Below are 11,244 nucleotides of genomic sequence, written 5' to 3'. Positions count from 1 at the left end.
GCGCCCCCCGGCCGCCCGCGCGCGGCTCCCGGGCCCGGCGGCGGCGGCGGGCGCGGCGCGGGCGGCAGCATGGTGGAGAAGCGTTGCCCGTTGCAGAGGGACGGCGTGTACCGCTGGTTCTCCGAACTGCCGTCGCCGCAGCGCGTGGAGTTCCTGTGCGGCCTGCTGGACCTGTGCATCCCGCTCGAGTTGCGCTTCCTCGGCTCGTGCCTGGAGGACCTGGCACGCAAGGACTACCATTCGCTGCGCGACTCGGAGATCAAGGCCAACAACCCGGCCGACCTGGGCAGCCTCACCAACCTGACGGACGAGGTGGTGCGCAGCAAGCTGCTGGTGTCGCTGGCCCTGCTGGGCTCGGAGCAGCGCGAGGCGGCGGGCGTCTTGTACCGCACGCTCACGCACACCGACTCCATCATCCACAACTACGGGCTGCAGCTCAACGAGGGCCGCACGGGCGATGAGTTCCTCCTGCTCTTCACCATGGCTTCCAACCACCCGGCCTTCAGCTTCCACCAGAAGCAGGTGCTGCGCCAGGAGCTCACACAGATCCAGAGCAGCCTGAACGGTGGCGGCGGTGGCGGCGGCGGCGGTGGCGGTGGCAAGAACGCGCCCGGGCCCAGCGGCGCGCTGCCCACCTGCTCGGCCTGCCACAAGGTGAGCACACGCTCGCGCGCGGTGGGGCAGCGCGGCTGGGGTCCTTTACTGGCCAGCCTGGAGAGGACCCATTAAGGGACCCGGAGGCCTGCGTCAACGCGCGGCCCCCTTTGTGTATTCGGTGTCACGGCCCAGGCTGGGGACCCGAAAAGGCCTTTGTCCTGTCAATCCCGGTTCTTAGGTGACATAACACTCACTGATATGTCTACTTGCACCGACCTGGAACCTGGGCGCAGGTGTCCCCGGGCGTGCATGGCAGGGGTACGGTGTACAGGGACCCGTGTATACGTGTGTGATCGTGGGGGTGGTGCACGCTGTTAAGCATGTCTGTCTGGAGAGCCTGGCCGCTGACAGGGGCTTTGCAGCCTCAGAGGGTCTGCGTGTAAGCTGTCACTGGTGATGCACCATCGCGGAGAACCCAAGCTCACTGAGGTGGGGTCTGGGCGTAGGATGATAATGTCAGCTTGCTGGGTGGGAAGGGCAGCCTGACCGTCCGCTCAGAAATGCCAGCTTTGGCCCAGATGTTTGAGGACCGGGAAAGCACGTGGTTCTTGTGGAAGCTGAAGGCCGGGTGGTTGGGGGCCATAGAGAAGAGCAGATGGAGCTCATCCCTTAGTAGCTATCCCTCTTAGCTGTAGAGTTGTGGGTGATGGAGTCGGTGTGCATTTGGGCCTTTGGAGGCCAGCAGCAGCCCTGGAGCCAAGAACCCAGGTTTCTTGTGAGAGAAAGGCTCCAGTGCCAGGGGGCCATTGAGGTCCTTGGTAGTCGGAGGCCACAGCTGGGCCTTCTGCCCAGCTGCTCTACAGTCTGAGTCTTTTGAAGTTAAAACTCTTTCTCAGCTTCCCCTGCCCAAGGTGAGCAAGGTGGGGTAGTCGGGGAATCAAGCTTCCGTTGGTTTTTCTTTCAGCTCTCTTTGAACCTTGAGTTGTGGCTTCTTCTTTTTAATGTCTTCCTCTAAGAAGTGGCTGTGGTTCCTGAATGGGTTTCTGTGGCGTCTTATCTTTTCACTGACGTTTGCCTCTGAGACTGCGGTTTGCTTTTTGGCTTTTTTCTTCTTCTTTTTCCTATACATATATACACTTTGCCACCTCACTTCCCTCTTGCGTGCTAGGCAGCTGTCAACAAGAAAGGCAAGGCCCAAGGAGAGTTAAGTTCCTCAGGCCAGCCAGCTGTCACCTGTCTGTGGTCTCCTCAGCTGCAGTTAGTTTCATCCAGGACCAGGAGCTTGCTGTCTTCCAGCCTGTGCGGCCAGACCCGTGTGAGAGAAGCTTGGGCAATCAGGTCTGGGTCACTCTGTGTAGGAGATGGGGACTGGTTTTTATCAGGGCAGTGAGTTCAGAGTAGAAGGGTCTAGAACAAATGTCTTGGGCCTCTCCCACCCACACTGTCCTAGGGATGGAGCCTGGAGCTGGTGCATGCCAGGCAGGTGCTGGGCCACTGAGCCCCACCCCACAGCAGCCAGCCCTCACAATACCTCGTATAAGATGGCCTTTGTCTCAGGTAAAAGTCCATCGAGAGGTGGGGTTCATCTAGTCCCCAGGGTCTGGGCACTGGTTGCTGGCCTTGATCTCCTGAGCTGTAGAAGGATGGGCTGAAGTCCTCCAGAGGTGACAGGGCAGCTGGCAGCTGTGCTCTCCGTGTACTTCGCGGCCATGTTGGCTGTCAGTGTGTTCTGCAGGGCCACGCGCTGTCTGCTTGAGTGGCTGTCTTGCCCTGAGCACTGCAGCTGTTGCAGTTTTCAGGAATCCTGTGGGTTGACAGAGTTGGGGTCCTCTTTAGAAAGTTAGGGGACATTGTTTGGCCCTGGCACAGGGGCTCTTGACTTAGCCATGAAAACTGGGTCTCATTTGCTCAGATCCAAACAGATCCATCTCTCTTTCTTTTCCCTGGCTCTGAGTCACTCCGAAGGGACTGTTCCCCAGAGCTAGACTTGGGCTCCTTTGTATCTCTGAAATGGAAACCTGCTTGTGTATGTACTTGGGGGGGTCCTTGGCCGAAGAAGTCCAGCTGAGGGGGCCCCCTAGCACTGAACTCTGGCCTCCTCTGCGTCCGCAGAAGGTGGCTCTTGCATTTCGTTCTGAGTTGTGTCACTTGGTAGTGAAGATGTGGAGTGTGTTTGGATGTTATCTGATTTAAATTTTTATTTCTCCTAACTGAGTTTTCTGGAAAGCTTGGTATTTGTAGTCACTTCTCTAAGCCCTTGTTTCCCTTTTTATTTTAAAATGTACACTGTTCAGAGGAGCCCTAGAAGTTTAAAAGTGTGGTTTATTTGTTTTAAAGACTGAGGTTTTGGGAATGTGGGGAAGGACTCTGGAAGCGGGGGCAGTGTTTGGGATGTAAATAAATAAAATAAAATAAAATAAAATAAAATAAAATAAAATAAGACAAAGGTTTCATTGTCTTACTCATCCTGGCCTGGGAGTTGCTATCCTCCAGCCTCAACCTCTGGAGAGCTGAGAGGTTAGATACACACCAAGCCCAGCTGTGGATGCATTGCGCAGGCATGACTTAGTTCAGAAAACCATTTGCTGTCTGTGATGTGGGAGCACGAGGGGCTGCAGGCCTTACCCCGCCGGATGCTTCCTGTCCCTTCGGTGTGATCTCAGAATGCTGAGGTGCTTCCTGTCCCTTCGGTGTGATCTCAGGATGCTGAGAGCAGTGCTTGCATTTTTAAAGAAGAAAACCTTGGGTTTGGAAGCAGGTTAAATCAAGACCTTTAACTGGGTGTGAGGTACCAACTTGTAACCAACCCCAGCACTCAGGAGGCTGAAGAAGGCGGCTCTGACCTCAAGGCTGCCCTGACACCTCAAGTTGGTGTCCGGGAGCTGGTGCAAGAGAGCATAGCATTCACTCTGAATTGTGGTCAGGGTGCTGTGCAGAGCTGTGTTCAGACACCCGTGCCTGTGAGCTCTCCCTGCATTCTCCCACCCAGCCACCCAGAGACATGACCAGATGTCTGTGAGTTTGTTCTCTCTGATGCAGTTGCGTGAACGGAACCGTGAGAACTTGGCCCTGTGCTGGGCAGTGTTCACTTGCGTGCTTTTAAGGCTTCTCTCGTAAGAGTGTAGCTCTCTGCTCTTTTTCATGGCTGAGTGCCATTCCTTCCTTCATCTGCTCACCAGGGGGTGGAGGTCGGGATTGAGGCTTAGTTGAGATTGTTCTTTGTGGTAAACTCCTGAGTGCCTGACACCAACACGTGCTCCTCGGCACACTGTCAGCACATGGCTATCCCAAGGGACTGCATTCTCAGGATGGGCACTGCCTGGGGACTGCTTAACCGCTGTCCAGCTCTGTGGCAGAACACAGTCCAGTGGCCCTGTGTGGGTTAGTTGTTGTTGTTTTGTTGTTTTTGGCTTTTTGTTTTGTTCCTTTAAGCGGCTCTGAAATGGTGTGCCTATATTGAGGTTCTGGCTTTGTTTGGGGTGGACAGCTGTACAGTTCCAGAGCTGTCCACCATGGTTTTGCCATGTATGCCCTAGAGTTAGCCTTGTGTAGACTTTGAACAATCTCCACAGACTATGAATAAAGTTGCTAGCAAGCTCTTGCCTGAGATGGGTTACAGTTCCACTTGGCTGCTTGTCTCTGGTAAGCTCTTGCAAGCCATTACAGTTCAAAGGTCAGGAATTGAGGCATTTTTGTCCTGTGGGTATCATGTGAGGAGTTGATGGCTTTGCTTGGTTTCTCTTTTAACCCTGACCCCTGCACATGGTTGTCAATAGCCCCTAGCATTCCAGAAGAGCTAGAACAGACTGCATCTGCAGCAGTGACCTGAGGGTGCCGTTTTTTTCTCTAGGGCAGCCTCCTCCGCGTCCCTTGTACTGAGTCCGCTGTCTGTATTCATTCCTGTGTGTTTCTGTCTAGGTGGGTGTACTCCAACGCAGTACCCTCAAGCTCTGTTTTAATGGCATATCTTCTTAGTGGCATCTCTCCAGCAGCAAGCAGCAGCCGTGTCATGTCTGGAGTTGTAGCAGGCCCCCTTGAGCCACTGGGGTGGCTGTGTGGCTCTCAAGTGATCGTCTTCCCCCACACGTGGAGCTCTAAGGCTCTTGCGTTCACGGTAGCCAGGCCATGTGCTCCTTCACCAGTTGAACCCCATCAGAGCTGTCAGGCTTCAGAACCTGGAACCTGTCACAGCAGGGTCGGATGCATAGCACAGTGGTATTGCGTGCACAGGAACCAACAGTGGCAAGTCTTGCTGCTTTTCTGAAGCCATTTTTGCTGAGGTTCCGTCCTGTGTGGTGCCTTGGTCCTATATGCCAGACTCACTCAGCCTTGGGGTTGAGAGCTGACTTAGGTTGTGTAGTTTCTAGAACATTGGCAGGCACACTGCTAGAAGTGTCACCTACATGTGCTGTGTCTGTTGACTGGACAGCTGCTGGCTTCTGGGAGGCTAATGTTAGATCACAATACATTTTTAAAAAAAGATTTATGTTATGTGTATGGATATTTCTGCCTGTGTGTCTGTACCACATACAAACCTGGTGCCAGTGGAAGACCGAAAAGACATCAGGTCCATGGGCCTGGAATTACTGCCATGTGGATGCTGGGAATTGAACCCAGGTCTTCTGGAAGAACAGCCAGTGCTCTTAACTACTGCTGAGCCAATTCTCCAACCCCACATTTTTATAAATTATTTTTTGCCTGGGGAAAAATAATTCCTTCATTAGGATTCCCTCTACCTTAGCAGGGTCAAATTTCAGAAAAAGCCCTCAACCCACAGGAGTTGAGCTGGGACCCATCCAGGGTGAGCTCACTGGTGAGATGGCTGTAGGCTTTGACTTCAGACCTTGGCTGTGGCAGTGTTAGCAAGGGAAGAAGGAACACGGAAGTATGGCCTGCCAAAGATAATGTTACTTTGTCACCTTGAGAGGCTGGGGCAGAAGGCTTGTCATGAGTTCAAGGTTAGCTTGAACACAATAATGAGATTCTGTTTAAGACAAAAAAGCAAAATGACTGTCAAAATTTATAAAGCAGGTAACTCTGGGATTTGTTGTTGGTTGAAAGTCTTGAAGTTGTTTAAAGTGAGGCCAGGGTGGAAGCAAGCATTGATGTGCAGTGGTTGGTCTTCTAACAGCCTATAGGGCACTTGGTTAGGGTGTGGAGGAGCCTATGCTGGTCTTGTACCAGCCAGCTTGGCCACAGAGAGGAAGGTACAGGCTTCTCTTGATGCCCTGGCCTTAACCGTCTTGTTTCCTTGGGGACTTTGCAGGGTCAGGTGTCTGTCATAGATTGTGTAAACAAAGCTAGCTACTCTTTGCCCCTCCTGAGCATGCTCCACCCTCTAGTCAGGTCAGCATTTCTTGTGGACATGCCCATGTGTGTCTTGACACACACGTGTTGCCATTGCCACATGCATGTTAACTAGGAACCAGGCCACCCTGCCACATGCCCATGGTGTATATTCTCATCTTCAGATATACCAGCCTGTGGTCATTTCCCCTTGGCATCGCATGTCTTCAGCTAAGATGGTTTTAATTGATGGGAATTGAGTAGTTTCTTAAATTAAGAGATGTTTTAAATTGGTTTTATAATCAGACAAATGGCCAAAATGGTACGAAAGGACCCTGAGTGCAGAGTCCCCTTGTCAGGGCCAGTGGTGCTCTCTTCCTTCCTGGGACTCCATCCCTTAGGTTTGTATCCCTCCGGCCAGTACTCCAGAGGCAAATGCCACATAGCAAGACTCTGCCTTAAAACAAATGAAAAATCCTCAAAAAAAAAACAAAAACAACAAAAAACCGAAACAGAGTTTTGCCTTTTCCCCAGCCACTTAATCCCTTTTGTAGAACAGTTCTTTTTAGAACTTTTGGGAAAGATTGTAAGTGCTTACATGTTCCTTCCTCATATACCCATCCCTGGACTCTTCCTTCGCCTGACCCTGCCACATGAGTGTGACTGAATTGTTCACCTTGCTCTTGTGAACATGGTCATTTACCTGCCTTGTGTATCACAGTCCCCATGACACATCTTGCTGAACACTGAAAGGCACTGTAGTGTGTGTGTGCGTGTGCATGGGTGCGTGTGCGTGTGCGCGTGAGAGTGTGTGTGCGTGTGTGTGTGCGCGCGTGTGTGCATGTGTGTGTGTGATGTCTGTGCTCTTTAAGGCTGTAGCAGAGTGTGTCTCCGTGCTCCTGTCCCCATACCTGCCAGTGTAGAAGCAGACCTTGGTGATTGCCATTCAAAGAGAACCACCCTCAGGGCCTTCCCCAGGTGATGTAGCACATCTCCTCAGGTGACCACGTTACCAGTTTGTCACTGCTCTTCCCACCAGGTAAGGGGCTCTGTGGTCTAGAGGCAGCTGACCTCTGAGTGCTGACTGTAGGAGGAGCGGTGACTGGTTATCCGTCTATGAGCTTTGGTGTCGTGGCCTAGGTAGATCACATGTACTGAGACAGGTACATGTGTGATGCACGCATGTGAAGCATGACACCGCTTAAGTGAGGACACTTCCCTGTATCTTCCCAGAACTTGTTAGCTTTCTTGTCTGTTGACTCACCTCAGTCGGAATTGATTTGGTGTGAGCGTGACACACATGTATGGTGTCTTTCTCAGTTGTGTGCCAAATGGAACTGCTCTGTAGTCACGCACCCAGCCCTGTCTGGATTTGCTGTTTGTGGGTGTGGGGGAGGGTTTTGTTGTTGTTCAATTTTTAGTTAACTGCTTACTCTGAGATGGAGTCTCACTCTATAGCCTAGGCTTTCCTGGGACTCATGATCCTCCTGCTTCAGCCTCCCTAGTGCTAGGACTAGAGTTGTATACCAGCAGGCCAACCCCTGTGACATCGTCCCAGGGTGAACTCTTAGCCTTCGGTGTGGTCTAAGCCTCTAGCCCTGGCACTCCTTCCTTGTCCAGGGAATGCCAGCTTTTTGGCTTTAGCTGTGAGTGAATACGGCTGTTGAACAGTTCCATACAGGTGGTTTTGGGGTGGGGCTTAGCTCCGCACTTGTGTGAGGAGACTGGTTTCTCATTTCTTTTTCTTTTAGTTGTTTAATTCATTGTATTTTCAGCTTTGATTTTTGCATTCTCGCTGATAACTGCCCCTGCCTCCCCACCCCCCGAATAGACCTGAAGCTCCAAGTGGGCATCCCTCGTCAGCTGACCTGTGGCAAGGCAAGCTGCTCACTCTTGCCCCACCCAGATAGCCAGGCCTTCTAGGTAGCCTTGTCCCCACTGAGGGCTACTGGGCCAGTCCTGTAGCATTATAGCTTTGGTTAGTGTCCTCACGCCATGCCTGCTTCTCTCTTTCCCACTCACTCCCGTCTCCTCTTGCTCTCAGTGACACTTATGGGGCTGGATGGTACCTGGGGCATGTGCTGTGCATACATGCCAAGGGTACACATGTGACACGAAACATCTTTCCAGGTTCTTCTTTTTAAGTTAAATCACCGGAAAGTTTGGTCCTTCAACTCCCCTTAGCAACCACAGCAGTGTGCCTAACTTGTGACCTTGCCCTGGGTCTGGTTTCTAATGGCTGGTACTGTGGTGGTGCCTGCATTCGGTCTTGGGAAGGTGCTGTGGTTTTTCCCTGCCTGGTCTGCAGTCGTCAGTATGGCGTGCTGTGTCTGCGTGCCATCTTTTCTTCCTGCTGTCCCCTGCCTTCCCTCACCTTGCACCTGTGCAGGCAAGGCTGCCTCATTGCCACTTAGTGGCTCACACACGCTCAGGTTTTGTCCTTACATTTCTTCTGCCCGGTAAGATCATAGGTGTCTTTGTGTCTCTGTTGAAAGGCCACTCACTGGAGCACAGAGATGGTGAGATGGCGCCTGCTCAGTCTCCCTGCACTGCCATCTGCTCTGAGAGACATGTATTCCAGACAGTGGGAAGACACCGGGCTGGTGCTGTGGCCAGTTCCTGGTAGGCTTGGTGGCGAGGCAGGAACTGTTTTCCTCACATACTGTGGGCTGTTCCCAGGGAGTTTCATGCTCTGTGTCCTACATAATGGCCTTTGCCTTGATCTTTCCCCAACGCTGGCTGTGCATCTCTGGGGATACCGCTGTGCTGTGTGGCCTTTGTCTCTGTGCTGTCTTCACTGCCAATACATAGAACCCACAGGATCCTGAGAAAGTTCACCCAGTGGTGAGGGCCTGGGCGGCATGGGAACACGTTAGCAGCCGTTAGCAGACTGCTCTCCTGTGGCACTCTAGCTGCTTAGTTCATTCTTGCAGAGTAGCTGTTGATCCTGAGGAAGGCTTCTGAGCTCCGTTCCTTTTGTGTTCGTGCAGCTTGAGTGTGGCAAGCGGGGTGCTGTGGTTGCTGACAATGGCAGGAAAGGGAGTGGGCCTGTGGCTTGAGTGGCTAGCTTGCTTCTCTTAGTCTAACTGGTGACACTAGGCTACTGTCAGAAGAGAGAGCCAAGGAATTATTTTCTGGCTGTTTGTAGTTTGTATGTCCTCTGACCTGTACTGACGTGAGCCTCATTGAAGCATGTGCAATGGGAAGTCATAGATGTGCCGAGGACAGTCACAGAAGATTCTGCCATTAGCAGGTAAGATTTAGTGTGTCAAGAGGGGCCCACCCCTGCCCCATCACTCTGAACCTGTGGGAATGACGAGTGGCCACCTCGTGGGGCTGTACTTGGTAAAGCTGAAGGGACATTTGAGGTGTCAAGTGGCAGCTGTGGGAAGGTTGGTGTGGTATGCCCATGTATTTCCAAATGCCAGGCTTTTTGAGATGGGGCAGAGGCTTCTGTACAGGGTGTGGCAGGCCAGCGGGCATAGCACATGGGGAGGGCCATCCTCTGGTGGCATATGGTGGGGTTGGGAGAGGGTGCCTGGACTGTAGAGAGAGGAGCCACCGGAGCCATCAGGGGTGGACTGGGAGGCGCTGGCCACTCTGGCTTCCCCTCAGGCTCAAGTGAGATGTGCGGTAGAGCACAAGGGTCCAAGAAAGGCGGATGGTGGTAGCTCACACATGCCTACCGTGTGCTCAGCACTGTCTGCAGTGCAGCAGTGCAGGGTGTGCTGAATTGTCACCACAGAGTTAGTTGATCTGTGTTCCTCTTTTGGCACCAAGAAAACAGGTAAGCCTTAGCAGTTTGCAAAGGTGGCATCAGCTAGTGGCTATTTTTATTATGTGAAGACAAATCATGGCCTTTGTCTTACTTAGTTCATTGTTAGAAATAAAAGGGAATCTCCAGAGAATGAGGTGGAAGGCAGCTCTGGTCTAGGAGGTTGCAGAGGTGTGCGGGGCCATTCAGCCTTGTCAGGCTAACTGCAGGACTCTGGCTTGGGATCTGTAGTCCTCTCCCAGGGCTACACTGGGACCTTCAGGCCTAATGTTGCTCAGTCCTATTCACCAGTAGTTTGCAGTGATTCATTTAAAGACAAAACTTACACTGGGCAAAAGGCATGATTTTCCTGCTCTGTTCTGACTGTGTGAGCTGTGTGAGCCCACGCAGTACAAGCCTGTCAGGGTAGAGAGGGGCCATTCTCTCTTCATTACTGCCTTCATCCCCTGGCCTCCTCATGCCTTTCTGCTTGTCTTCTTTGTTCTATCTGCTACATTTCTACCCCTGGTTGGTTGTGTGGATCCTGAATGCTTCCATTAACTCATGGACTTCTGTTTCTCTGTCTTCCTTCCTTTCCACTGTGGGGTCTCACAGTGGGTCACCCCAACACGCACACACACACGAGCGGGTTCTTATGTCAACAACAGAGGCCCTAAGTCCCATAGTACAGTGTAGTAGTCTGCTTCAGTGGGAGGAGTTTTTTGTTTTATTTTAAAATCAACATGAAGATAGAGGCTGGGCTAAAACTCAGAGACTGTCTTGCCTAGTGCGTACAAGGCCCTCACACATCAGTTCAGCATACAAATACTCAGGGGGGTAGGGAGAGAGAGGAGAGGAGGGAGGAGGCAGGAAGTGGTTGGGCATACCAGTAATCTCAACATTTAGGAGGCTGATGTAGTAGGAAGGCCCAAAGTTCAAGGCCAGCTTGGGCTGCAGAACAAAACCATGGGCGTGGGCGAGTGTGGTCCTTTCTGTTTGCCCATGTTCTTAGCATCTTGTGGGCTTTCTTCCCTTAGAAACCTCAGCTTGTGCCACTTTCTTTGAGCGTGTGCTGGCACGCGCCTGTCTCCTCGGAGGACATTGTCACTGAGGTTGATAGCTCTTGGTTGATAGCTTTCTTCTTCTGGCTTCGAAAAGCAGAGCACTATTCCAGCTGTTCTGTACTTCCTTTGTCACCCTCTGGCTGGGCTCAGGATTTTCTTGTGGTGTTGATGGCTCTGCTGTGTCTGTGCTTTCCTGAGCTTGCCTGCTGGGAGGTCTCTCATTTGGAGCTGTGAATCTATACCTTTTGCTGAACTTGGAGTTCAGTAACACATTCCATCTGCATGTCTGTTTCCTATGAGGATGCAGTCGCAGACACGCTGCCTATTGTTCCCCATCGATGTCCTCTCAGATCTCTCCCTCTGCTGTGGGGATACTTTCTACAGATCCATGTTCAAAGTCACAGTGTGTCGCCATCTCAAGCCTGCTGCTAAGTCCTCCAGTGGATTTTTAGTTCAGAAAAAGCATCTTCTGATTATGAACTTTCCACTTTCACTTCTCCTTCTTCTTCTCCTCCTCCTCCTCCTCCTTCTTCTTCTTCTTCT

At 52.0% G+C, this 11,244-nt stretch overlaps 1 protein-coding gene across 2 annotated transcripts in view; it reads left to right on the top strand.

Annotated features, from left to right (window-relative positions):
• Positions 1-61: 61 nt before the first annotated feature.
• The window catches only part of Zcchc14 (zinc finger CCHC-type containing 14), a 55,252-nt gene continuing 44,069 nt past the window's right edge, over positions 62-11,244 (top strand). For both annotated transcript variants that reach the window (XM_021220218.2, XM_029532405.1), the window contains exon 1: positions 62-654. In XM_021220218.2, the coding sequence (XP_021075877.1) occupies positions 70-654 (585 nt within the window). In that variant the 5' untranslated portion in view covers positions 62-69. The remainder of the gene's footprint in view (positions 655-11,244) is intronic.

The sequence above is a fragment of the Mus pahari genome, chromosome 20, assembly GCF_900095145.1.
Source record: "Mus pahari chromosome 20, PAHARI_EIJ_v1.1, whole genome shotgun sequence".
Classification (NCBI taxonomy): Eukaryota; Metazoa; Chordata; class Mammalia; order Rodentia; family Muridae; genus Mus; species Mus pahari.
This window is presented reverse-complemented; position numbering and strand designations above follow the sequence as displayed.